Source organism: Quercus lobata, chromosome 2 (assembly GCF_001633185.2).
Source record: "Quercus lobata isolate SW786 chromosome 2, ValleyOak3.0 Primary Assembly, whole genome shotgun sequence".
NCBI lineage: Eukaryota > Viridiplantae > Streptophyta > Magnoliopsida > Fagales > Fagaceae > Quercus > Quercus lobata.
This window is the reverse complement of record NC_044905.1, coordinates 54684928-54712484: the sequence shown is the minus strand read 5'-3', so window position 1 is coordinate 54712484 and position 27557 is coordinate 54684928. Positions and strand designations below refer to the sequence as shown.

The 27557-nt window shown below is 39.4% G+C and overlaps 1 protein-coding gene across 2 annotated transcripts; it reads right to left on the bottom strand.

Moving 5' to 3' along the window:
• Window positions 1–15797: 15797 nt before the first annotated feature.
• Window positions 15798–27557, bottom strand: LOC115975889 (auxin response factor 8). Of its 2 annotated transcripts, none has more exons than XM_031096927.1 (14): window positions 26904–27557; window positions 26599–26708; window positions 26298–26396; window positions 26057–26113; window positions 25772–25927; window positions 25607–25691; window positions 23667–23757; window positions 23416–23580; window positions 23204–23344; window positions 21174–21249; window positions 19967–20114; window positions 17308–18341; window positions 17026–17216; window positions 15798–16522 (listed from the first exon to the last, which is right to left on the bottom strand). In XM_031096927.1, exons 1-14 carry the CDS (start codon window positions 26944–26946, stop codon window positions 16345–16347), a joined length of 2574 nt encoding a protein of 857 aa, XP_030952787.1. In that variant the 5' UTR covers window positions 26947–27557; the 3' UTR covers window positions 15798–16344. The 2 variants fall into 2 exon arrangements, with proteins under 2 accessions (XP_030952787.1, XP_030952788.1); XM_031096928.1 differs by having other exon boundaries at window positions 23204–23326; window positions 26904–27238.

Sequence of the window (27557 nt, the reverse complement as noted above, 5' to 3'; positions counted from 1 at the left end):
CTTTTTTTGGACAGTACCCAAGTCCAAGTAGAAACAAGGATCTTGGGCCCTTTAACAAAGATCCTGGGCCCTTTACTTGTTGTTTTGGTGGACTGGGCTTAGTTCACCGCAGCTAAATGGGGCTGATTACAAACCAAGTTGTACGCAAGTCACATAAAGCTCCTCAAGACGAAAATACGATTCCTCCTAAGCAATAAAAAATGTCATTATAAGTGTTTTAATGTCATAAAATGACCATTTACTCTTACAAAATAAGTAAAATAAGTATTCATAATATTCACAGTGAGAAGGAGATTAAAATAGAATATTTAAGGCTTATCTTTCATTGTGTAAACATTTAAAAGAGTTCTTTCACTTGATACCCCGGATGTACTGTCATGGTACCCTGGGCGTATTGTCGTGGTACCCCAGACGTACTGGGCCTATAAGAACCCAGGATGTACTTTCCCCATGCTTATTATGCAATGGAGTTTTGTTATTTCCCTTACCTCTATAGGTCCTAAATAAGAACACATTATACAATACACATATCTTCAAATAATTATTAGTTTCTTAGATTTGGATATACATTTTAATACATATACATATATGTAAATGAATTTCATGAGAATGATTCAGCCACGAGGATCCTGGCCCCAATTCTCACAGACTTAGTGCTTTTGCACAAGACTTGTGGGATTTAGAACTCAAGTCCAAGTGGCTTTGCTTGGGCATTGCCTTCCAAGATAGTTAGGTGAGAAGGATTTTTATGGGAGAGAGTGATATCTGATGTGTGCATGTTTTGGCATATGTTTCTTTGGAGGCTAAATGTGTCCAAGGCCCAAGTTGAAGTGAGGACCTCGGTAAAAAGACTCAGCTTCTGGCTGAGTAAAAGGAAAACTAGCAAGCAAGAATATATGTATTGAAAAGCAAGAAAGAAGCAAAGGAAAACAATGTAATAAAGAAACACACGAAATAACTATTAAGGATCCTCAAATCAGTATGAAATATTTCATTATTTTTCTTAATTGTGGATTACAATATGCTCACTAAGACGTGTTACAAGGTCTAAATAAGCTCAAAAATTACAGACTTAGATGGCTATCTAAGCCTCTAAGACTTGCAAAGTTTGAATCCCTTTGAATCCAAGTATGTTCTATAGTGGCTGTTTTTGGGATACCGGGCAATATTTCCCTACTTTCTTTGAGTTTTTAACAGAGTTTTCTCAATGATTCTGTTGTGATTTTCTATTGCTGAATCCCCTTTCAATGTTGGCTGTCTTCCTCTTTTATAGTGTCATTTTAGGGTTCAGGGTACCACTAATTCCCCCCCTTTGGCTCTCTGGGTATCAGAGCCCCTGTTATGCCAGCCATTCTGATGGCTGATTCTTTCTCTATTTCTCATAGTTTTTCTCGTTTAGTCCTGTTTTCCTAAAAGCCACTTGCTGACTTTCCATTCTAGGGTGTCCTTGGAGAGCTGACCTTCACCCTCTCTTCTTTCAAGGCTTCTTACCTTTTAGACTCAGCTTTTTGGTTGTCCTTCTTGCTATCATTTTTCCCAAGTAAGTGGAATCCATTCCTGCTAGGTTGAAGGTTTTCCCAGCCACTTCCCCTTATAGTTCTTCATTCTGGGTTCCCCGAGGTACCAATCTTTTGTTCATGAATTGTCACTCTCCAAGCTTTCTAGTTCTTTGTTGCACCACTGGGTGCTTGAGAAAGACATATCTGTTCTTCGTTTCTTGTATTTCGTGGTACCCTTTTTAAGCTGTCTCAATCCCACTTTAGCTGTGTTGCACGTCCCGAGGATCCCGAGTCTCTAGCAGCCTCTAGGTATCCCAGCCTAGTTCTTTCACTGGACTCCCTTTGATTTTCTGATTCTGGATAGGCTGGGCTTTTTCTTTCCTCCCTTTGTTTCATGGGCCCTAAGGCCTGTCCCTTCATGGGTTTTGGGTTTCAAATCTTTTGGGCTTACCATCATTTTCCCTTGTGGTGAGCTCAACCCTTTTAATATTTCTTTCTATAGGGTTGGCCCATTGTGCTGTTTTTGGGCCTTGGTGTTATGAAATTTTGGTTCTCAACTAGGTAGTTTTGTAAACTTAAACATTTTTATAAGGCAGACAAGACAATAAATGATGTTCCCTTAAAAAGTTTGACTTTTCAAACAAAACAAACAAATTGAGACGGAGGGAGTAAATTATACAACACTAATAACTGTATAACAACAAACAACTATGCAATTAAACGATGTCACAGTGGCTATAACCACCAAAAAGAAAAATTATATTTATTATTTTATTTAATATGATTATATCACAGACCCCACAACAATATATCATAAACCCACAACAATGCAAATAGCCAAATATATATCCTAAATCCTAATACTCAAGTCAAAACAAACATAAGGCAACATGAAAAAACAGAGAGAGAAAGGCTAAGGCAGAGGCAAGGCAAAAAGAGGAAAAAATTGCCGATTTGGTGATTCTGATTCCGAACAGAGGCAAGGCGAGAGGTGAGGGCGAGAGAGTGAGAGTTTGAAAGACTTGCCGGCAAGAAGGAGGAGGAGCTCTAGCGTCGACAACTACAAAGGTGGGAGAGAGAGAGAGAGTTGCGATCTGGTTAGGCAAATATCGAAGGCGCTAACTCAATTCAAACTTTAAAGCAGAGATCGAGAATGAGAGCATAGAAAGGAGAGAGTGAGAGGCTAATTGTGTGAAGCTATGTTAGGGCTTTTAGCCCAGCTAGGCCGATCGATGGTCAAAAATCATCCAAGTGTCAATTTTTTCTCTTTTTTCCCTTCTCTCGTGTCCGATTGGTACTCGCTGTATCTTAGACGTATCTTGCATGTATCCAAGCCGTACGTAAACACTCGATTTTGCACTCATAATTTAGTTTTGAAAAATGACTGAAATGACCCACTTCAAATACCTAAAATCATAGTTGCATTACATGCATTAAATCATTTATTGCACATCATAAAAATGATCTTGAAATTCTAATGGTTGCGATGGTATGCCCGATTCCCAAATCAAACTGTCGGATTGAAAGATATCACAAGATCAAGTTTTCACGGTTTACATGCATTGTATGGGGGTGAAACCGATCACGTGTGATTAATTGGAATTGTACGAGGATTGGGCCCTTGAACTCGCCTTCCTCAGGCCCAAGCCCCACAGCACATCATATGATTGTCCTCATTTTTGGACCTTAAGCCTCGGCCTAGATACCTCTGAGCCCAATTTGGGCCCAAAAACTGAAATAAGACTGCATTAGCTTGAACACCTCAAGCAAACCCCCCCCCCCCCAAATAATTTATAACCTAGATGGGAGCGTTATTTCCTAGAGACGCCCCATACCTAGCTACCCGGCCGTGCCCTTGACAACATCACTGCCGAGCAGGCGGCGGAAGTGGGAATCAGTTCCAATGCCACTCCAACCATTCCCGACGAAGCATCCACTTTAAGATGATGGAATTGGACCCTCATTCGCACTAAGAAGGAGAAGTAATCATAGCTCCTCCACTCATCTTAGCCTATAAATAGGAGAAGAGAATAAGGAAAGGGGATTGGCAATTTTGGAGAGAACATGGAAGGAAGAGGGTAGTCACTTTGAGGAAGGAAAGGAACAACTCTATGAGGTAAAGAGAAGGGTTTGAGTAAACAGGAGTGTATTTAGGCTGCCCAACAAATAATCACCCATAGTAGGAAACCCAAAGCCCACAATACAAATAGATTGTGAGCCTAATTAGTGCTTGACCCCAACAGCCCAATTTTGGGTTCCCACAATTGGCGTCGTCTGTGGGGATCTCCTATGAAACTATGGTTCTGTCGGGGCATGCACGGGAAAATGTCCAAAGGAAAATCTGGGAGCTATGCTTAAAGTGGCTCGGGAAGATCTTCTCGGGGATCCACTTGGGGGGAAAGAAGGCAGAAGCGACACGAAGACAGGGAGTATGAGGAGCAAGGGCAATTCGGACTCGGAAAGGGATTGTTTCAAACATACCAAACAATGTCTGATGCCTCGGGGCACAACCGTTTTGACAGAAGGGATGAAGAGCTTGAGCAAAAGGATGAGGAGCTTGAATGCCTATGTAGGTTGGTGAGGGATTTGGAGTTGGTAGCAAGAGGTAGGTGTAGGAAAAGGGACAACGAGGAACGAGGAGAAGGGTCGGCCAGGGTGGGGGGCCATCATGGAGTAGGTTCCTATCAATCTAGGTCTCATCGCCACCGGGATCGCTCGTGGGAATATGTAGACCGGGATTCAGTTTCCCCGAAGGAGCGACGACCCCGAAATGCAGCCATGGATGCTATAAGCCGCGCATTGCGCCGGGCCGCCCGATCACCACTCTTGAAAGACATTGAAAGGGCACCTATACCGAGCAGATTTACATGACCCCCGTTTAATTCTTACGATGGAAAGACAGACCCGGTAAAGCGTGTGAGTCATTATATTCAAATGATGTATTTACACACTCATAACGACGCATTGATGTGTAAGGTATTTCCTTCGAGCCTCAGTCTCACAGCACTAAGGTGGTTCAATGGGTTGAGGAAAGGCTCAATTCACAGTTTTTCTGAGTTGATTCAAGAGTTTAATGTCCGGTTCATGACCTGCAGCAGGGTCCCATAACCCATGGATGCGTTGCTGTCAATGAAAATGGGGGCTGGGGAAACCCTATGTAGCTACGCGAACCGGTACTGGGAACTATACAATTAGATTGACAGAGGTAATGAAAATATTGAGGCAAGTACTTTTCGGATGGGGTTGCCCGAGGATTCCGAACTGCGAGATTCTTTGACAAGAAGGCCTCCCGAGGATATGAGGCAGCTAATGAGGCGTATTGAAGAATACAAGCAGCTGGAGGATGATCAATTACAAAGCAAAGGCAAGGCCCCGGTCATAAATCATCCTCAGCAGAGTGGTTTGCAGTCTAGACCTCAGAAGGATTTGAGGATTCAAGAACCGGGTCCACAGATGGGGGAAGTGAATGTAGCTTTCAAGGAGTCGGTGCACAGGATTGTGAATTGAATCAAGAATGAACCGTACTTCTAATGGCCGAACAAGATGGGGGGCAACCCTTCAAGGAGGAATTTGAACCTGTACTGTACTTACCATAGGAATAAGGGGCACACAACTGAATAGTGTAGGGTATTAAAGGATCATCTGGAATAGTTAGTGAAGGTTGGGTATTTGAAAGAGTTTGTGATGGACCCCAGGAGTCAGGAAGTCAGGCAAGGTACTCGATCACGCGGGAATCCTCTCCCGCCCCCTTTGGGAGTAATAGAAGTCATCCACGCTGCCCCAAAGGGCTCTCAGGTATCCAAGAGGAGGGGGGTGTTGACTGTCGTATCAATGGAGGGCAACACGGGTGATCGCCCTCCAAGAAGAAACTGAAGTACACTCGAGAGCCCATTGCTTTCAATGATGATGATCTAGAGGGCACGATTCAACCACATGATGATGCCTTGGTGGTTGCAGCCCGAATAAATGGTTTCATAGTGAAGAGAGTGTTGATAGATCAAGAGAGTGGTGCCGAGGTAATGTATCTTGACCTGTTCAAAGGGCTTGGCTTGAAGAATAAAGATCTCACCAAGTAAGATACGCCCCTGATGGGGTTTGATGGCCGCATGGTGATCCTAGAAGGACAGATCTTGCTTCCCATGAATATGGAAGGTAAGGAGGTGATGGTAACGTTTATAGTGGTCGCTTCTTTCTCCCTGTACACAACAATCCTTGGAAGGTCGTGGATTCACGCAATGGGGGCTGTACCATCCACCCTGCATGTGAAGGTCAAGTTCCGCACCAAATAGGGAATCGCCATGGTACAGGGCAGTTAACAAGTGGCCAGGCAGTGCTTGGTAGCCGCAATTGACTGAGGAATCAAGCAAAATGAGTCAGCTGAGGAGACTCATTTATAGCAATTACAGGGACCCCAAGAGGAAGCGGGGGCCAACTGTGCCGAGGACTTGGTAAGAGTGAAGATATTACCGAATAAGGATAGGAGTTTTTTAATTAGAGCAAGTGTGAAGGGCAAAGAAAGGGTAGAAATGTTGTTGTTTCTTGTGCAAAATGTAAACGTGTTCGCTTAGAGTCCGTATGAGGTGCCTGGGGTGGACCCCGAGTTCATAGTTCATAAGCTCAATGTGGATTCCTTGCATCCTCCCAAAAAGTAGAAGCCGAGGAGATCAGCAAAGGAGCACGTCAATGCTGTCGAGCAGGAGGTCAAGAGGTTGAGGGAAGCCGGGGCTATAAAAGAGATTTTCTTCCCGGAGTGGCTTGCAAATACCGTGGTGGTAAAAAGAAGAATGGCAAATGGAGGGTTTGTGTTGACTTCATCAACATAAACTAAGCATGTCCAAAGGACCCATTTCCTATGCCAAAGATTAATCAGCTAGTAGACACCACCTACGGACACCCGAGGATGAGTTTTCTGGACGTTTTTCAAGGCTATCATTAGATCACTTTGGCTACTGAGGATCAGGAGAAGACGGCGTTTATTTCACCTGACGCTAACTATCATTATACCGTGATGCCATTTAGGTTGAAGAATGCTAGGGCCATGTATCAACGGATGATGACGAGAATGTTCAGAGACAATATCGGGCATACAGTTAAGGTGTACATTGATGATATGGTGGTGAAAAGCAAACGCGTAGTGCAGCACATCGATGATCTTAAAGAAGTGTTTGAAGTACTTCAACGGCACAGGCTACTTCTAAATGCCGATAAGTGCACTTTCGGAGTGGGAGCTGGCAAATTCCTAGGATATTTGATCACTAACCGAGGAATAGAAGTCAATTCCGACCAGATCGAAGCCATAAAACGCCTCAAACTGCTGAGCAGTCCAAAGGAAGTCCAAGTACTGACCGCTTTTGAAGAAATGGAAAGGGTTCCAGTGGAGTGAGGAGTGCAACAGGGCTTTTCAAGAACTGAAAGAATATTTGATGCGAGCACCAATGATGACAGCTCTAGAACCTGGGGAGGATTTGTTCATGTATCTCTCAGTGTCAGAACATGCTGTGAGCGCTGTGCTTTTGAGGGACCAAGGAGTACAACAGCTAGTATACTACATCAGTAAAACCCTAGTTGATGCCGTGATGAGGTACTTGCCCTTGGAGAAGTTAGTGTTAGCACTAGTGCATGCCACGCGGAAGCTACCCCATTACTTTCAAAATCACACTGTTTATGTATTGACCGAGTACTCTCTGCAATCACTATTGAAGATATCTAACTTCACGGGAAGGATAGCTAAGTAGGGAACTCGACTGGGTTCTTTTGATATTAGGTACAGGCCAAGAAGCCCGGTGAAGGGTCAGGTCCTCGCTGATTTTGTTGCAGAGTTCTCCTCGAGAAGGGGAAAGGAGATGGTTTGCCCTGTAGAAGTAATCCCGTGGAAGGTATTTATGGACGATGTGTCCAACGCATTAGGAGCCGGGGTAGGGATCGTGGTGATCGCCCTAGAAGAAATAAAATTGGAACATTCCTTTAGGTTAGGTTTTAAGGCCTCCAACAACGAAGCTGAGTATAAGGTCTATTCAGATGCTCGACTGGTGGTCAATCAGGTACAGGGAAACTTTAAAGCCAAGGATCCTCGGATGGTGGAGTACTTATGGTTGGTAAAGCAAACTATGTACCGCTTTATGAGCGTCAAATTGGTTCAGGTGGCAAAGGGGTAGAACCGGCACGCTGACTCTTTGGCCACATTGGCGTCATCATCAATTGAAGGAATTCCTCAATTAATAAAAGTGGAGCTGGTGGCAGAGCCAAGTATCAGTGTAGGAGTAGGTGTCTCACTAGTGGCAACAGTTGAGCATGTTAGATGGACCTGATCATCAATTTCTTAGCTAAGGATCGAGTGCCGGCTGATGAGAAGAAAGCAAAAAAAGTGCGCCGGACAGCTGCTCGGTATTGGTTGTCTGCCGATCGTAAGCTATATCGAAGATCTTTTGACAGGCCTTACCTACAGTGCTTGCACCCTAGCAAGATTGAGGAACTCCTTGTCGAGCTACATGACGGTGTGTGCAGCAGTCAAGTGGGGGGACGTTCGTTGGCTCACCGGGCAATGACTCAAGGATTTTGTGGCCGTGAATGCAAAAGGATGCTAACAAGTATGCACTGAAATGTGAGCAATGTCAGAAGCACGCCCTTATGATCCACCAACTGGCAGGAAACTTAAATCCCATTAGTTTCCCCTAGCCCTTTGCACAGCGGGGGCTAGATATCGTTGGTCCATTCCCTCGGGCAACAGGGAATCAGAGGTTTGTCCTAGTAGCTGTGGATTACTTTACCAAATAGGTAGAGGCAAAGGCGTTGGCGAACATCCGGGATGTAGATATTAAGAAGTTTGTATGGAGGAATATAGTGACGAGATTCGGGGTGCCAGAGTCCCTAGTGTCAGATAACAAGTTGCAGTTTAACAGCAAAGCTTTCCACAAGTTTTGTGGCAGCCTCAGCATCACAAATCGGTATTCCACCCCAGCATATCCACAGAGCAACGGCCAAGCCTAGACCACCAACAAGGCCATTGTGAACAGTTTGAAAAGGAGGTTAAAAGGTGCCAAGGGCAGGTGGGCAAAGGAGTTAACCAGTGTTCTATGGGCATACCGAACTACCCCAAGAAGGTCCACGGGAGAAAGTTCTCCCTAACATATGGAGCGGAAGCAGTCATACCAACAGAGGTGAACTTATGCAGTGCCCGAGTTACGGGATTTGGCCCCACCGAGAATTTGGAGTTGATGATGAAACAGTTGAACCTGTTGGAAGAACGTCGGGAATCATCGACTATACAACTAGAAGAGTATTAGCAAAAACTTGCCCGGAGATACAACAAGAACGTGAGGAAAAGGGAGTTTAGAGCGGGAGATCTGGTACTTCGGAAGGTAGTGGGGAATACGCGGGACGTCAACGTAGGGTAGTTAGCACCAACTTAGGAGGGGCCATTAAGAGTTACCGCTATTGCAAGCGCAGGGGCACATTATTTGGAGGATTTGGATGGGATACCTCTCCCCCAGCCATGGAATGCCCATAATCTGAAGAAATTCTACCACTAATTATCAGTGCACGGGGATACATATTGAGTGTAATCTTATGTGTGCGTATTGTTAATTAATACAAAAGCGATGTTTATCCATGCAGGTGTATTCCTATTTATAGCTGCGTCTTGATTGGCCTCGGCTTCTACTGGCTCGGCTACTTAGGTAGGGGCGTCAGGCACTTCAATGGGCACATGGACTTTGCAGCTTTGAGATACACGCTCTACTGATTCATCCCGCACCAGTGCACGGTCCTCTGTGGTGGTATATCTGGGGCCGAAGTCCTGAGCTTCGCCAACGATCAAGGATGATAGAAGGAAGTTGGTGTGCCTGACGTCAATATAGAAGAGGAGGGGACTATCTACTAGTAAGGCCTGGCTGAACGCCTACCAGGTGGTATACATGAGATCAACGCCGAGTATCAGGTGGGATGCTTGGAGCTATCCGTCCAAGTGCACAAAGATCTCTGACCTCAGGACAAAATTGAGATCCCTCACATGCATGACTCTCAGGTCCAGTTTAAATCTTTTTCCTTCTACAGTAAATCAATATAAGAATTAGTTAGTCCATGTGCGAATAAACCAAACAAAAATGGTAAACATAAAACAAGTAAAAGCACTCAGTATCGACCAACTTCTTGAGGTGAAAGAGGGCAAAGGAGTCATCGGCAAACCAATTGCCTCTCACCCGGACAAATTCTCTCACCGAGTTTCTATTGGAATTAAGAAGGCACAATATGAGTTGTACCTGCATATCCCTAGTTTTCAAGTAATAATCGGATTTGATGTTGCAGCACAAACTATACATGTAGTTAATATCATGGTGATTTAGCTCTAGCCCAAATATTTGGTTTAACCTACTAACACAACTCACCACTTGGTAAAAGTTGGGGGGAGTTGGTCGGGACACAAGCTGTAGAATCTAAGGGTACCTGTAATGAGAGGGTCTATGGGAAATCTAACCCCACCCTCAAGAATGGCCATCAAAGGGAAAAAAGCTACATTTGGGCCAGCACGCCTTTGGAAGGTGATATTTCCTTCGTGACAATAGGCGATATCACCATCCTCAAGAACGCCCTAGGCTACTCTAAAGGCAGCCAAAGGCACTCCAAGAGCAAGAAGGTAAGAGTAGCCCATTTTAAACTAAAAGAGTAAAGGAAAATTGAAAGGAAAGGGAAGAGTTTAAAGGACTTATTGAAGGTTCTAAGGGATGAATGATCTGGGCTAGAGAGTGTATGCTAAGGAAAACTACGCTTAAGGAAGCTGCTTGGCAGAGAGAAAAGTCGAGAGGAGAGAATGTAAAAAGTGTAGTGGGAAATAAGGAGGAAGTATTTACAGGAACCAAAGCATTTAATGAAAAAGAAGCAGGAAAAACCTTTCCGATCCCCCCAGGTAAGTCCCACACACATGGGCTCGGTTCATGAACCGTCAAACAGTTTGCAAACCAACGGTTAAGATTTTCGAGAGACCACTACCACCGCTTGATTGTCCTTGATTCATTCTCAGTAGCCGGGCACGAATCAAGGGGGGGCTATTGTACGAGGATTGGGCCCCTGAACTCGCCTTCCTCGGGCCCAAGCCTCACAGCACATCATATGACCGTCCTCATTCTTGGACCTTAAGCCTCGGCCCAGATACCTCCGAGCCCAATTTGGGCCCAAAAACTGAAATAAGATTGCATTAGCTTGAACACCTCAAGCAACCCCCCCTATCATTTCTAACCTGGACAGGAGCGTTATTGCTCGGAGACGCTCCGTGCCCAGCTGCCTAGCCGTGCCATTGACAACATCACTGCCGAGCAAGCGACAGAAGTGGGAATAAGTTCCAATGCGACTCCCACCTTTCCCGACGAAGCATCCACTTTAAGATGATGGAATTGGACCCCCATTCACACTAAGAAGGAGAAATAATCATAGCTCCTCCACTCATCTTAGCCTATAAATAGGAGAAGAGAATGAGGAAAGGGGGTTGGCAATTTTGGAGAGAACATAGAGGGAAGAGGGTTGTTACTCTGAGGAAGAAAATAAACGATTCTATGAGGTAAAGAGAAGGGTTTGAGTAAACAAGAGTGTATTTAGGCTGCCCAGCAAAGAATCACCCATGGTAGGAAACCCAAAGCCCACAATACAAATAGATTGTGAGCCCAATTAGAGGTTAAGCCCAACAACCCAATTTTGGGTACCCACAGGAATTAATTCTAATTGGTTAAAAAAATAAAATTAATTAAATAATTGTGTGATTAGTTGTTGGTTTTTGTTAGAAATGAGCTTGGTTGCGTAGGAATAAAATGGATAATCAGATAACAAGGGAATTGTTGATAATTAAGTCTTTTTAGAATATTTATCTATCAGATAATTATTATTTTAAGGACCTGAGTATCAAAATAAAAGTCATTTATTTTAGAATACAAGTTAAAAATATGTCTAGGTGCAATTCCCGAGTTAGAAAATCCCTAAAAAAGAGTCTAGATCAAACCAAAGTTAAGAATTGGGCTCGGCACATGGCAAGTGCCGTTTGGCATAGCTTTAAGGCCTGGCCCAAAAATGTTCTGATCAAGATAAAACGCATCCATGTCGAATTTTTAGGGATAAGAACTCGACCTAGTTTGTATCTGATCAAATCCAGCTTATTTTCTAAGCACCAAACCTCTATAAATAGGGAACAAAAATCGGAAATCAGTACATTTCTTTCTCTGACCCCTCTCTCCCCTTACGTTAAAGAAATTCTTGAAACTTTGCTTTAGGAATTTCTTTTCTGTTATAAAGCTTCACTTAAATCCTTAGAAATTCATTTTCATTGATCTCTAGGATAATTCTCTGCTTGTGGATTAAGTTTATGCAGGTCTAATTCTAACTTTGTTTCCATAACATGCTTTCATATATGCTTTAATTTCCATGGATGTGATGTTGTTTCTTTTATGTTTAGATAACCATGTTTCTCATATGTTATTATATGTTCTCCTTTGCTTTCAAAAAAATTTCACATGATTAATTGATAAGTATGCCTAGATCTAGGGTTGAAACTCTCCTTAAGATTTTAGATCTGCAATTTTTCTCCTTGTTTTTCAAAATTAAAATCAGATCTATAATTTTTCTCCTTGTTTTTCTTAAACCAAAATTAGATCTGCAATTTTTCTCCATATTTTTCAAAAAGATTTGCATTTTTCTCTATGTTTTTTTTAAAAAAAATTAAAACCAGATCTGTGTTTTATTTATAAATCTTATCAGTATTTTATTTATAAAATCTTATCTATATTTTATTTATAAAATCATATTTGTGTTTTTCCAAATAAAAATCTTGTCTGATTTTAATAAAAAAATTGGATTTGCATTTTTTTTCAAATAAAAATCTGACCCCTTTTTCTAAGTAAAAAAACCAGATCTGTTTTTCTTTCATAAAATTGGTGTTTTCAAAGAAAAAAAAATTTGTTTTTCCCCACATTTCCAGATCTGAATTTTTATTAAAAATCCATTCTTTTTCTTTTATGGAAACTCAAAATAAAATTTTTCATTAACCATTCTCATCAAAAAAATTTACACAAAATAAAGTGCAAATCTAAGGTTCTTAAGTAGCATTTTAACCCTATGTCTAGGATTTGATATGGCATGTGTTGTATATCATTAGATATTTTTTTATGTGTATTTAATGGTCATTTAAAGTATAGAAGACCAGACTCTGTCTGGGCAGGTGGGTGCCAAACACCTTCCCATCCTGTAATCTAGCCCCTGAACCTTAGAATTTTAAGTTGGCAGATTTAGTGTCTTATTTTTATTTTGGGTAGAATGTAACTAGGAAACAAAACTTTGTAATTTTCTTTTTATTAGATTGTACCTAGGAATCAAAGCAATGTAAAGTTTTTTTTTTTTTTTTTTTACCAAGATGTAAATTGTTTCTAATCAATAAAGATGCATATTGTTCAAGATATATTGTAAAATTGTAAAGTTTTCTTATTTTACTTATAAAATAAGTGGCGACTCCATAGAATCCTGAAAAGGGAAGGTGCTGCTGCATACACCCTTTTCTGAGAGCACCCAAGTTTTCAAATCCGGTCTCTCACACTGTATCTAAATAATAATAATAAAATGATTTTTTTTTGCCAGATACTCTTCAAGTACAGTTGTACCAGTATCCGACCCATATATCGGATACATATCCAATATCGATACGATGGCAAATTTGTTGTATCAGTGCATCAGAGCATACACTGCGTTAGTGCTCATTCCTTCTTTTATTGAATACATTGATGGGCGAGTTAGACTCATCACCAGATCATACCAATCCACCAACCTTATTTTTACCATATTGATGCTTTTTAAAGACATGGCTATGTTTTAATGTAGAAAACTTAATTGTGTGGGAAAGTATCACGGTTGCTCTTGTACGGACTTTGCATGACACCATATAAGTGAACTAGTTCTCAAAATGGCTTATACAAAACACTATTTGCCATTAGATAAAATGGATTTTTAGCTATAGAGATTATCTAGAAGTAGATAACACGGACAAAATGGGCTTCTGCCCTTTTTGGGCAAATTAATTAGCCTTTTGCCCTTCTTCCCAAACTAAATAGGGAAATGCCCCTCTTTTGAAAATCGAGTTTCTCAAAATCGAGTTTTTTTTTTTAAAAAAAAAAATTTGGAGCCCTATAGTGACGTTTTTAAGGACTTATAGTGACATTTTAAGAACCTATAGTGACGTTTTATAACTTGATATCCATGAAATCGAGTTATAGGCAATTTTGTTGCCTATAACTCAATTTCATGGATATCAAGTTACAAAACGCCACTATAGGTCTTTATAAACGTCACTATAGGTCCTTGAAAACGTCATTATAGGGTTTAAATTGATTTTGAAAAACTCGATTTTCAAAAGAGGGGTATATCCCTATTTAGTTTGGGAAGAAGGGCAAAAAACTAATTAATTTGCCTGAAAAGGGCAGAAGCCCATTTTGTCCTAGATAACACTGTTTTTTATTCTTTTTCTTCCCTTGTAACCTCTCTCTCCCTCTCTCTCTCACACACACACCAAACCTATCGTGCTCGAATTCACAAGATTCTGCATCCTCAAAATTCCTGGAGTAGTACTCACAAGTTTTATAATCTTAGGTGATTCATGTTGTAACGAGTGGAAGGGTGAACCAACCACATCACTAGGAGTTAGAAATTTTTGCAGTATTAACCTTGATCAAATTCTCAATATCACAGAATATAAATAGCAATTTTGTCATTTGACAAGGTAGCATCAAGCCATGTTAGTCTCAGTTTTGAGCTCATTCTCACAGTTGTGAAACAAACCGTCCACAACCAAAATTGTATTGAGCAAGTTTTTGTACCTTCAAGGAAGGTGAGAAGCTGGATGAGAACCCGGTGTGTGTGAGAGTGAAGGGCAAAATAGAAACATTAGCTCTTTATGTTAGAATGTGCCTAAAATTCCTATTAAAATAATATATATATGCCTAAATCATTTCTAATGCTCCACTACTTGATAGATTTTTTTACACGCACACACATCATATGAACTACGGAGTATGGAGTCTTATGGACTATACTGCAATGTAGTTATGTACACTCCAAACATGCTTGCACTTTTATTCATATGCACGCTGACTAAATGTCTCTCACAAACACAAATACATGGTGTAAGTCCTATAAAAAAAAATGGAGTAAGAGCATCTCCAAGAACCTTTTCAGTTTCTCACCCAAATTTGAAAAAAATAAACTAACTTCCTCCAACAGCTTCTCTATCAATTTTTTACTTCATTTAAATCTTTTATTCCTATTATTATAATTTTCATTTCAAAATCATTTACTTATCTCTCCACTCATTCAACACCGAGAGACCTACCATCCGTATCGGCATTCTTGCCACACAATGCTGCCTTGTCTTAGAGGCCCTCAACAAAAAGAGATATAAGTCTTCAAACTAGTTTGAAAAAAATTTTGTTCCTTGACAAAACCTCCATTGTTGTAGTTCCTTCCACCGGTCATAAGGTCCATGTTGGGTCAAATCAACATCTCTATCATATATGTATTTTTGCTCTTCCACACTTAGGTTTTACGTTGTGTGTTGTGTATGTATAGAATTGTGTTTTGCGTCTTGATTTTGCATCTGCCTCTTGAGTTGAGCTCGGTAAGCTTTGAAGAGGAGGTGAGCTGAATATATTTTTTTTGCTAGTTCAATATTTTACTTTCAAAAGTTTTTACAGTTCTGATTCTTCTGAAGAGTGCTATAAAGTACAAACATGGGAAAAAATAGTTTACAAAGCATACTAAACAAATAAATAATTAGTTATAACTGTTGTACCAAGGAACCTTTTTGCTATAAACTTTGTTCCTAAACAAAACCTCCATTGTTGTAGTTCCTTCCACCGCCAAGGTCATGAGGTCCATATTGGGTCAAATCAACATCTCTATCATATACATTTTTTGTTCTTCCACACTTGGTTTTTACGTTGTGTGTTGTGCTTGTATAGAATTGTGTTTTGCGTCTTGATTTGCATCTGCCTCTTGAGCCCGGTAAGCTTTGAAGAGGAGGTGAGCTGAATTTTTTTTTTCTTTTGTTAGTTCAATATTTTACTCTCAAAAGTTTTTACAGTTCTGAAGAGTGCTATAAAGTATAAATATGGGAAAAAATAGTTTACAGAGCATACTAAACAAATAAATAATTAGTTATAACTGTTGTATCAAGGAACCTTTTTACTATGTCACTCGTGTTCCCACTAGTTACAGAGAAACCTAGATCAAAATAGATAAGGTCTCCCCCCAAACTTGTTTTCTTTAGGCGACTCATTCAATCTACAACTGTATCCACATTCATATCCATAATAAAATGCGGTGTCTTACATGTTGCATGTATCTTCAAATGGCGCCTTAAACATAGCATGTATACCTTGCATGTGTATCTTCAACTATGCTCTCAACTGCTTAATCATAGCGCTCTAAGGTAGTATCATAATAGCAATCATTGTGATGGTATCCACATTAACAAGGACAAACTAAATGCAGCAAACTTGAGTATCAAATGCTACTTTCATGAAAGCAATACCACCAGCAGTCCATCATGATTTTAGGACACAGGTTTCAATTTGCTAGAAATTCAATAGTTCTATTTTTCTTATCTAGGTAGTGAACTTATATTTTTCTCCATAAGAGTCAAACCCATTACAACTAGAGTCTTGGAAAAAGAGGTTATACAACATACTTGCGAGCCAAACAAAGGCAAATAGGCAGTGTCACACACCAAAACTAGTATATCCAATATTTGGATTTATCAGCGTGTGAAACTAGAAACAATTTCTGGGAATATATGTAATATGCTTTTATATTAACCTCAACCTCAGAACTCAAGCATGCCAAGAGATGGTAGCCCTGAGACAAGGTCTTGAGCTTCACCACTACTGCTATTCAGCCTTTGACCTCCTTGTGGGCTGAAGGATTCAACTGCTTGCTCTCCCAATTTAAGGACATCCTCAGGTGAAAGTATCTTGATATACCAAACATTATTGACGAACGCCCTGCACATGGTCATTTGTAGTGAGTGCACAGAAATAGGTCTTGCCAGGCTGTTCTGAGAACCCATGGCCATGGCAATCATTTTATTCTGTTCTATTTCATTAAAAAGTACCTTCATAGATAAACATATATATAACCAAGAGGTGAAGGGAAATAAAATCCAAAAAATTGTTGATAAACAATTATAATAAAGCAATTTCTTGAAATCCTCAAACCCACCTCTCTCAAAGAGGCGTCATAAAATTTAATAAGCTCATCAGAATGCAATCACAAAGAAAGAAATTTCACCCAAATTAAACAAGTTTTACTTTGCCTTTTCAAGGAGATCATGGAGAAGGAGAAAAGGGAAAAGGGGTTTCATTCACAATCTCAATGCTGTCAGAAGAAACCCCATACATAACATAAAACCATTTTCAAACCATTTAATAGATCAAGGTTAAAACCACAGAGAGAGAGAAACCCACAAAAGCATCTAATCAAAGGGCTATCCATTATAAACACTTACTCCCAAGGGTCGTCTCCAAGGAGAAGCACATCATTCTCCCTGTCAACAAATACAAGCTGCCAGCCTGATCTAAGAGGGTCTTCAAACTTTCCCTCAATTCCAAACATCTCCGCCAGCTCCTCTCGCAGCTCATTATAGCTGCTGAACCGGGAGATGTCTAGTGAACGCCCAACCGACCCTGATTTATAAACCTATACAAAAATAGAGCATCATCTAGCCAAGACTATTAAGCAAGCAATAGTAATAATAAATTGAAAGACCTAAATAGCTTGCAGCTCATACCTTGACAAAAGTCTGAGATGGGGTTGGTGGGTCAACTTGCCCTGCACTGTTCAATAACTCAGAGGAGTCTTGCACTGAACTGTACAGAGAACTCTGAAATCCAGTATGCCCTAATGGCATTGAGGACACATCAGCATCAACTGATGTAGCAAAAGTAGACAGAGTGGCAGGGAGTAGAAGTCCAGATGAATCAATATTAACACCAAAAAGAGTAGGATTCTGAGAATCAGAGTTACAATTTTCTGGCTCTTCAGTAGCATCTTTCCCAGGATAAGGTGAGTGTGACATTGAGTTGGCAAAAGCATTGACCTGTGAATGTGTATACTTTGGAGCCCATGATTGTTGGGGTAACTGCTCAGCTAGCATGGGCTGACCAACTCTGGAGAAGTTCAAAATATTGCTACTCCCTTCAGGACAAAGTGAACTGACCATGTTTTGTCTAGGGCTAATGGATGCTGAGAACTTTGCACTTGGATCCATGAAGTCCGCCTTCACAAAAGATGAAGAAGGCACATTTGACTGCAGCCTCTGATGCAGCTGATCACTACGAATATGAAGCGTGTTCTGATAGGTATGTTGTTGTTGTGGTTGCTGTTGCTGTTGCTGTTGCCGTGCCTGATCCTCTTGTTGGTTGTTAAGTGATTGCTGTATAAGGTGCTGTGGCGTGTTCTCTGATAAAACTTGGGTTTGTGCCTGCAGGATATTAAGAGGAACTGCTTGCTGTTGTTGTTGCTGTTGTTGCTGCTGCTGCTGCAAGAGTGAAGTATGGCTCCCTTGCTGTTGAAGATACTGGAAGGGCTGCTGAAATTGCATAACTTGATGTCTTAGGAGATCTGCATTTCCTAGGTTCTGCATGCCAGCAGCCAACATGGCTTGATACTGCTGATTAGGATCATTTCCAAGCAATGTTGGGTCCATTCTCTGCTGCATCCAGGGATACAAACCAACACCTTGAAAATTAAGGGAGTGAAGACCATGCTCTCCACTTCCCCCCCTTAGCCACATCATCCCGTTAGCTGCATCATCCCTGTTATCTGTAACAAGACCATGTGAAGAAATAATTCATCTCCACACTAATTATGCTTAAAATTTCCATATACTACTAGCATGCACACAAAACAAGGTTCACACACTAACAAACCAGTATTAAACTGGAAAAGCCTGTAGCCAAAACCCCCAATATATTCATTGAATAGGTATATAAATAAAATGAACACCATTTTTCCACATGGAGAATATGGAGAAAAGGCACATTCAATGATCTTCCATTTTGCAATGTAAAGAACAAAGTAATTAATAGGAAAGAACTGCATTTAGGGCATCTGGCAAGTGAGAGATTTTGGCAAGGTTGTATCTGAATGGTTCTCAAGTAAATTCCTGCCCTTGAAATTCATTATGAAACCCATGAGAAATTGTAGACTTATATAGATTTCTTATAATAGCGCATCAAGTTAGTAGGGATACTGCACTATTTTATCTATTAAGATTCTAATTAAAGTGGAGGTTCCATCACATAGGTCAATTTTTTACCAACAAAATTGAAATTCCTTCTCTGATTTTCTAGACAAGTGTTTGAGGATATAACACATTGGAACATGGTATGAAACAAATATGAATAATTTCATTTTTATACAAATGACTATGAACAAAATCATTGAGATGCAAGATCTGGTTGGTCTTGTTTACCATATTTTTTATAAATCAACAATTGGAGGTGGGGGGATTTGAACCCTAGATGTCTCCGTTAGAAACACCAAGAGGTACCAATTGAGCTACAAAGCTCTTGGAAACGGTCTTGTTTATCGTATTCACATGTTAAAACTACTTTACTTGACAATTTTAGACATTAGAAATGTGTTGTGCCACAAGGAGAACTGTGTGATTACCTAAAATGCCTACTTAGTAAATTATTGAAAAAGAGTTCATAAAACTAAGTATGGCTTGAACAAACAAGAATGTATATTTTCCAATACAATATTTAGCTTGGGTCTGTTTGAACGATACTCCAGTGGTTCTGGCAATTCTTGTGGTGCCTGGGCACTGGGGTTTGAACCCCACCAGCCCCCTCCCCCTATTTTTACCAAGCAATTTAAAATTTTAAAAATTAAATAATAAAAAAACCAATATGTAGCTTGAACCATTCTAATGCATACCTGAAGGCAAAAGTATCTAAACTGACATATTAAATCCATTTTTTTTTCTATGACTGGGACACTAATTACACATGTATAAGAAAACTTTGTGCCTCTTTTTCATAAATTTATGACCAGGGTGCAAGAATGAATGATTATAACTTACAATAAGCACACTGTAAAATTTTTTAATGATTACATAACTTTCGAGTCTAGACCATCTGACTTTAGTCTAGCTTCATTCTATACGTGCACAATTTCTATCTAAACCTTGGATACATTTTTTAATCACAACTGGAGGACGCTGTTCAAGGGATCAACTCTTTGACCCAATTTGAAACTCAAATCTAGCCTTGCTTTGGCAAGAAATGTAAATTGTTCTCAATTTTGGCCACTTAGACTCAGCATCATAATTAAACTATACAAAAAGTTTTACCCGATTTCAAATCCAAAAATAACAGGGAAAGATAACAATAAAAATGAAAACTCCATCACCAATGTCATAAGTCGTTGAAAAGAATAAATACCATGCAAAGATGATACCCCAGGATGCCATGGGCGTTTCAGTCTGAGGGGAAACAATGACGGATACATGGGGAAAGTTGTTAAAGGTTCAATTTCCCATAAAGATACCCTTGGCTGCCTCTCGCCTGCTGTTGACTCATCCCAACCAACCTATACATGAAGCATGAAAGATAAACAAATAAACAAAACCACAGTGAGTTAGAATAAGTGATGGGCAAAAGCAGTTGTACCTGATACAGAACAATATAACACACACACACACACACACATATAAATATATATATATATATATAGAGAGAGAGAGAGAGAGTAGTAAAAGCAGAAATAGAAATGGAGAAATAGTAAAACTTCATGAAAGAGAGATACCAAAGTACAATCACTTTCAGTATCTTGGATCAAAAGTTCAAAAGGATTGGGAGATTAGAGGACGTGCCTTATAGAATAAGAGCAGGGGGATGAAGTGGAAAAATGCATCAGGAATATTGTGTGACCATAGAGTACCTATTGATAGAAGGGAAAAATCTATAAGAATGCTACAGAATGTTAGGCTGTTAAGAAGCAATATCTTCATACAATAAGCATAGCCAAATGAGAATGTCAAGATAGATGAATGAAAATGGAATGAAAACACTAGGATAGAAGATCTAAGGAATAAAGTCATCCATTCAAAGGTAACAGTGGCTCCTAAAGAGGAAAAAATGAGAGAGAGTCACTTGAGATTATTTATTCAAGTTCATGGAATGGTAAAAGGTAGAGAAAGATGCGTTAAATAAGGAGATGACAAAGAGTATGACTTTAAATAGGATACAATATCGGAAAAGAATACATATGGCTAACCCTGATTGGTTGATGATGACCATTAGTTTACTCCATTTTAGTTGGATTATAGCTTATAGTTGAGTTGAGTTCACAAAAGACCACGTGAAATGGAATATCACATAGCTTGCAGTAGTCGATTAAAGGAAGGGGAAAAAGGTGCAAAATGCATAACCAATGGAAATTGGCAGCAGTGGAACTAGACAGACAGCCTTTAAAAAGTCCATACTGACATTCTTTCTTTTAAAAAATAGATTTACTAAGAAAAAATCTGGCAAGAAATTTCAAAAGCATTCTTTTCCTCCATAAGCACAACACAAGATATGAAGCTTAGTATTGCATTAAATAGCGAGAATGGCGAATATGTGCATGCTATGATAAAAGCCAAATTACCTTAACAGATCGCCAATGAGAATTTGGCCAACGAACAGTGTCCAGATCACTTATTCCAGTTATTGTACCCATGTACCTGACAAAAAAACCCTTACACATCTGAAAACAGGAACATATAATATAAGTACAGGCAGCAGTCCCAAGCTGTCACACTATTGAGAGAGAAACAAGATGCAGTTAGCGTGTACTTTCTGGTGCGCACCAACCATAAACGTGATCAACTCACCATAAACAAGCAGCAACATGCTAACATGCTGTTTTGTTTCTGACAAGTATTAAATTTTATTAGAAGAGTGCAGAAAAGGTGTGCCACCTTGGTAACATGCAAACAAGCTGTTTACCAGTGTCTGTTTACTAGGATTGCTTGTAGGATATCATTATCTGATAACTGAGGAGTGCTGGGGACCATTTCTCCAACAAATGCTCCAACCATCACACCTCAAAGATAATGATTGTGACTTTTAAAAAGGCAAATGTGGAATGGGTTAGTACTACAAGAGAAGAAGTGATGTTAGTATTAAAAAAAAATTAAAAAATTAAAAGTTGTCATCTACTTTCTCTAGATGTTTTACTAGGACAACAGAAAGATAGAAGCCTCTCCTCTCCCCCACTTTCTACCTCCAACTTCCTTTCATTTTGAAAGCCTCTATCTTCTCTTGGTCTCTCCCCAATGCTTTGTCTCAAAAATAATTCAGTTGCACTGAGGCAGCGTATCAGCCATCCAGATTTTTTACTGGGACAGCAGAAAGTTAGAAGCCTCTCCTCTCCCCCACTTTCTACCTCCAACTTCCTTCCATTTTGAAGGCTTCTACTTTCTCGTTCTCTTCCAACGCTTTTCTTATCATCTTCTGTATCTAGTCTCATACATGAACCATCCTGTCTCAAAAATAATTCAATTGCACTGAGGCAGTCAATCACCCATCTTGAGGGTTTTAAGTTCCTTACTTCAATGAGTGAATGATTGTTTCTCCATCAATACGTTATTATCATTCTCTCATACCTGTCCCATCCATCTTGTTTTGAGATTTTTTTTGGCCCAACCAGAGGGTTATTTAACCACAATATAATACTCATAAGGCTCTTGTTGATATCAAAATTGATCTTGTATTATAATTACAGTTATGCAAGAATATGCTACAACTTCTATCCCAAAGAGAGGGGCTTGAAGCAAAATTTAGCAGCATTAGGTGACAATCTTCCCAGACAAATAAAACACAACTCCCTCTCACAAGAGAGTGGCTATATTTTCCATCTATTACATTATTTCAAATACAAGAGGCATACACCAGGCTTTTGTAGGTGAATCTACTCCTGGTAGCAGAAGTAAAATCAGTTGTATATGGAATTTTAAAAGAGACATGTTTGAAGCAAAGTAGGATTCATTTAAACCTATATAGGAGGAAGAAGAGACAACCGACCAGACTTGTGACTTAAAAAGTGAAAATCTGCGTGAATCTGTGAAATATGGACAATGAGATTTATATATATTGTTACTTGTTTTTTTCTTCGGTTTGCTAAGTATTCCATTCATGTTTATTTATTTATTTTCAACTGGCTGTGACTGGTTGCATTAATTTTTATCGCCACCACAGTACAGTAGTCATCTTGTTAAAGTGTGAAAGTTGGAACAAGTAAAGTGTTGACTTGTACAAAATGCACTAGAAGTACAAAAGCCTCCTGAACCTAGGTAGGGCCTGTTTTCTTAAAATCCCGGCTTACTTTCATCACCTACTTATGCACAGCTTTTAAAGCCTTACTTTTTACTAATAAGTTCACCCAAAAACACACGCAATATGTCATTAAAACATTGCATTCATATCATGACTATTGACTACACAATTAACTTAAACCCAAGCATAACAAGAAACAGTACTTATGTGACAGAATGTCATACAGTGATTAAGATAGTCATCAAATGCCTTACCACGATATAAGAGGCTTTAACAAATGAAATGCAAGAAACTCGTAGACAGGAGACCATTATCCTATGATAGATGAAATATGTCACTGAAAATTAACTACTAGCTTACCTTCTGACACTTGACTCTTCAGTCTCAAAGAGCATCCGGAAGCGCATCCCAACTGATACTCGTGTGTGAAATACAGCTTTAACATATTTTGAAAGGGGCACGACAAACTCAGATGGACTAGCCCTGTATATGATGGAAGAGCTAAAACAAGCATTACAGAAGAAAAGACAATGTTAACCATTACAGAAGAAACTTTGAGAATTGTTTGTCACCGTGGGTTATAAAAAACTGTAAAACAGCTATTCGTTGAAGCAGCATGAGCAGCAGCAGCTAGGAGTCCAATATGCATGCTATCACTTGATAAAACAGATGATGGCATCACAGTTTGAGGACGAGTGGCACGGCGAATTCCCAAAAGAAGCTGATTTTTTTCATTCCTGGTGATAGTAATTACCAAGAAAACTCGTGATTCCAATGCATAAAACAGAAATCAAGGCAGGAATAAAGTGTAGGAAATATATACCAGATAAAGAGAACAGAATCCCCTGCAACAAGTCTTTTGGCACTAACAAACACACTCCAGCCTGTAGTAAGAAGATGCCGTTTTGGCTGTCCTGAAAGATGTGCAAGAAAAATAAAGTGTCAGGTTGCTCAGAAAATCACCGGTTACACTATTTAACAGACTATTAGCATACATTCTACACAAATAAGCAGTGCACCTAAGTCATTCAGAGCTTTCTCAAAATGATCAAATATCAGCTCTCCTAATACTTACATTTGGAAAAATGTATTGCTTTTCTATCTAAAATGATTTCAGAAACACACCCTCATGACATATGGTGAACAATCCTTTAAAATTCCCTTTCCACACGTTCACAAGTTTTAAAAATTGTTAATGTTTTCCAACCTTCCCCAAATGTAATTCTTGAAGGCTTGAACAGCTAGGTCTCTCTTATTGGCTGTCCTTAATGTTCCTAGACAACAGGGACACCAGTAATTATGTCGAAACACCTCAATGGGAGTTCAGCTTGAAGACAGAGATATCTAACTCCTGACACTTAGCAGTGCAAAGGAAGACCAATTCCACCATTTACACCAACCATAACGGCAATTGTCAGTTATGGTCAATATTCTCTCCTCACTGAAAACAGTCAGTACCAGGTGTTCAAAAAACTAAGGGTCCATTTTCCATCTCAAAGTTGAATGGAGTTCAGTTGTCATTGTCAATCAGCCTCTGCTTCTCTCTCACCGTCAATCGGCTTCTGGTTCTCTCATTGTCAATCTAATCCGCCTTTGTCCTTGAAGACCAACAAAGATAACCCATAAAACCACAAATTCTTGTGTCCATTGTGCCAGTTTCTGCCTCTATCAGTCAGTGATTGGTTTTATATGTTAGAAAACTGACTTTCAGTGGAAGAAATCCCTCAGTACCAACTAATTTACACCCCAGCTGTCACTTCGTCTTCTACATATAAAACAATGTACTTCATGATTGCCTCAAAAGTTGTAACATATTCTTCCATCTGTACCTTTTTTCTTCATCATGGAATTAAGGCTTCAGACACTTTGATATACACCTTTCTCCATTGGGGCCACGAACAAGGCATTTATCACATCCCAGTGGTGAAAAGCCAGGTTGGTTTGTTGCAAAGCAAAATTGTTTGTAACAACTAACAAAAGCCAGGTTGGTTTGTTGCAAAGCAAAATTGTTTGTAACAACTGACTAGAGCAGTCAGTTTTACATCTTCAGGGATCTATGTTTTTCCATTCATCCATCTTAACATTCTCCTTTCAACTAAACTCATTTTATAAATACGGTTCTTCTTAATAGCCCAACATTCAGTACCATAGAGCATAGATAATCCTAAAGCAGTCTTATATAACTTTTCCTTTAACTTAACAGGTATTCTAAGATCACACAATACTCCCGATGTGCTTATTCACTTCATCTGTGAAGCACGTTCATTGAATGAACAATCCAATAAGAATTTCAAGAGCATCCAGAAGCTCTTGTGAGAAGCTTAAAATCAATACTAGAAGTTGCAACTTCATGAAAACTGCAAACATGTGACCATTGCCACAAAAATGATGAGCAGTCCAACAAAAAATCTCTTGGTTCTTGAGCATCAATGGACTAGCATTTCAAGTAGACAATGCCTTAGATATTCCAGGCAAGTTCTCTAGCCTACCAGTAATTTTTTGTCTGAAAAAAAATATGGATGTTTTTCTTACAATACAACAGCTTACCCAACAGATGGTCTTCAAAGAAGGAAGATATTATCAATGATCTTACATTGCTTGAACCAAATTTTACAACATAACATCTTCCTTATTTTTTTGCAAAAAAAAATACATTTAACAGATTACAAGCCCACAAAACACCATCAAAGGATAAATTCTCTACTCCCCCCACCCTCCAGTGGGGAAAATAAGAACAACTAGAGAACAATGGTTCAAATTTACCTCGAAAAATATGCCTAAACTTCCACTCGACATCATGGAGATCCCTTGCAATAAGTTCCTGAGCTGGTGGCTGCTGTGAGAAATCCTGCACGGCCAAAAGAAAAGGGAAATGCAACAGCATCCGCTTAGAGTCACAACAAAAAGAAGTAGGGTAAAGTACACTACCAACGGAGGGAAAACTTTCTCAGCAGCACGACGAGGAACGGAGAACCCTCCATGGGTACTCGTGTCACTAGCAGTCAATGTCTTGCAAAAATAATTGGTGGGCTGCTTGCTCGGAATCCCCAATTCCATAGGGAGAAAGGTATCCTTCTGTTCTTCCTATATGCCCCATTGAAAAGCAAGTTTGCAATTCCATTCAAAACAAGTTAGAAAACAATCCGAGGAAAAAATTAAAGAAAACTACTTTGAAAATATAAAAAGACTTAAAAGCAAAAAAGTCAGGTATACCGGCGTCAATGGCTGTAATGTCATTTGGGCATATACTTCATCCGTTTCCACATCTGCCTGAAACCCCATAAATAAGCTATCATTAACTTAAAATTCCCAATTCAAAGTGAGTTTTGTACCCACAACTTTACTCTCCACCCATTCACCCACTCTTATGCAAGAATGAAGTGTTATTCAAATATTAATGTAATTTTTTACAAAAACCAAAAACAAGAAGAAGAAAGAGGGAAAAAGAACAGACATGCATTGTGACATTGTGGAGTTGACACATCAACTGGGGCGGCAAGCTCGGGTAATTCGGAATGTGCCCATCAATTTCTTTGTTAGTAGAGGCAGCAACCTACAACAACAATTACAACTTCACTTCACACTTTAATTTCATTTACTCTAAATCATACTTATATGTCATCGAAACAAAAATAATCTAACTAACTAACTAACTTCTTTGCAAATTTAGCACCCATATTAACTAAAATATTACAGACTCTTCAAAATTTAAAATTATACATTAAAAAAAAATAAAAAATAAAAATAAAAAGAACCTGCTCGCTATGACCCTGAGGAAAGTAGACAACACGAGTCCCCGGTGTTGGAAGGGACACCAGCGGTCCAGCGCATGCGTGCCATAGCTCCGAATTTAAGCACTTCTTTTCTGTTCCCCATTTTTTAAATTTATATATATTAGAAAAAAAACAAACAAATATTAACAATAATAATAACTTTATTTTTAACTCCAAAAAGAGAAAAACGATAATAATTCTAAAAAGAGAAACATGAAAATGACATGAAAATAAAATAAAATATATACACATGAGTTGTTGTAAGAGATAGGTAGATAGATAGATACCTTCATGATCCAGCTGAGTCAACCCCGATGTTGAAAGCTTCATATCAAGCCTTTTTTTTTTCTTTCTAATTATAGAATTTTTTTTTTTTTAATATATATAACCCTAAACCTCCCTCATGGACATACCTACTACAATTAATTTCACTCTTTTTTTTTTTTTTCTGAAGAAAAAGAAGTTAAAGAAGAAGAAGAAGAAGCTTGTGAGCTGAAACTCTAAGCCATTGCTGAGCGATTCAAACCATAGTCGCTAAAAAGCGAGGTTTGTACAGTAGCACCAAAACAAAAGGAGAAAAAGGAAAAAGCTAAAAAAGATTTGAGAGAGAGAGAGAGAGAGAGTGAGTTAAGTAATTTCACGCGAATTGAGAGAGGAAAAGTGAAGGATCCGTAACTCCATTCTCCATAAATGAACGGAGCACGTGGCTCGAGATCACAGCCATGAACGAAAGCAAAGCTTAAATGAGAGAAACTGAGAGTTTTGGTTATACTTGCACTGTTGAGCAAGTAGAAGGCCCTATCACTATCGATTTTAGAGAGAGAAAGAGAGAGAGAAGATTTTTTGGATTCTTTGAAATTGAAATTGAAACTGACTCACTTCACTCACTCACTAACACTCAGAGACACAAACAGTAACAAGAGAGAGAAAATGGAAAAGGA

Bases quoted from the DNA above. Each gene is read 5' to 3' on its own strand.
- LOC115975889 (XM_031096927.1), bottom strand. From the start codon at position 26,946: ATGAAGCTTTCAACATCGGGGTTGACTCAGCTGGATCATGAAG. The intron at 26,397-26,598 runs GTTCTTTTTATT...TTGTTGTTGTAG, and splicing joins CTCAGGGTCATAGCGAGCAG to GTTGCTGCCTCTACTAACAA. The intron at 21,250-23,203 runs GTAAGCTAGTAG...TTTTTTTGTCAG, and splicing joins GAAGAGTCAAGTGTCAGAAG to GTACATGGGTACAATAACTG.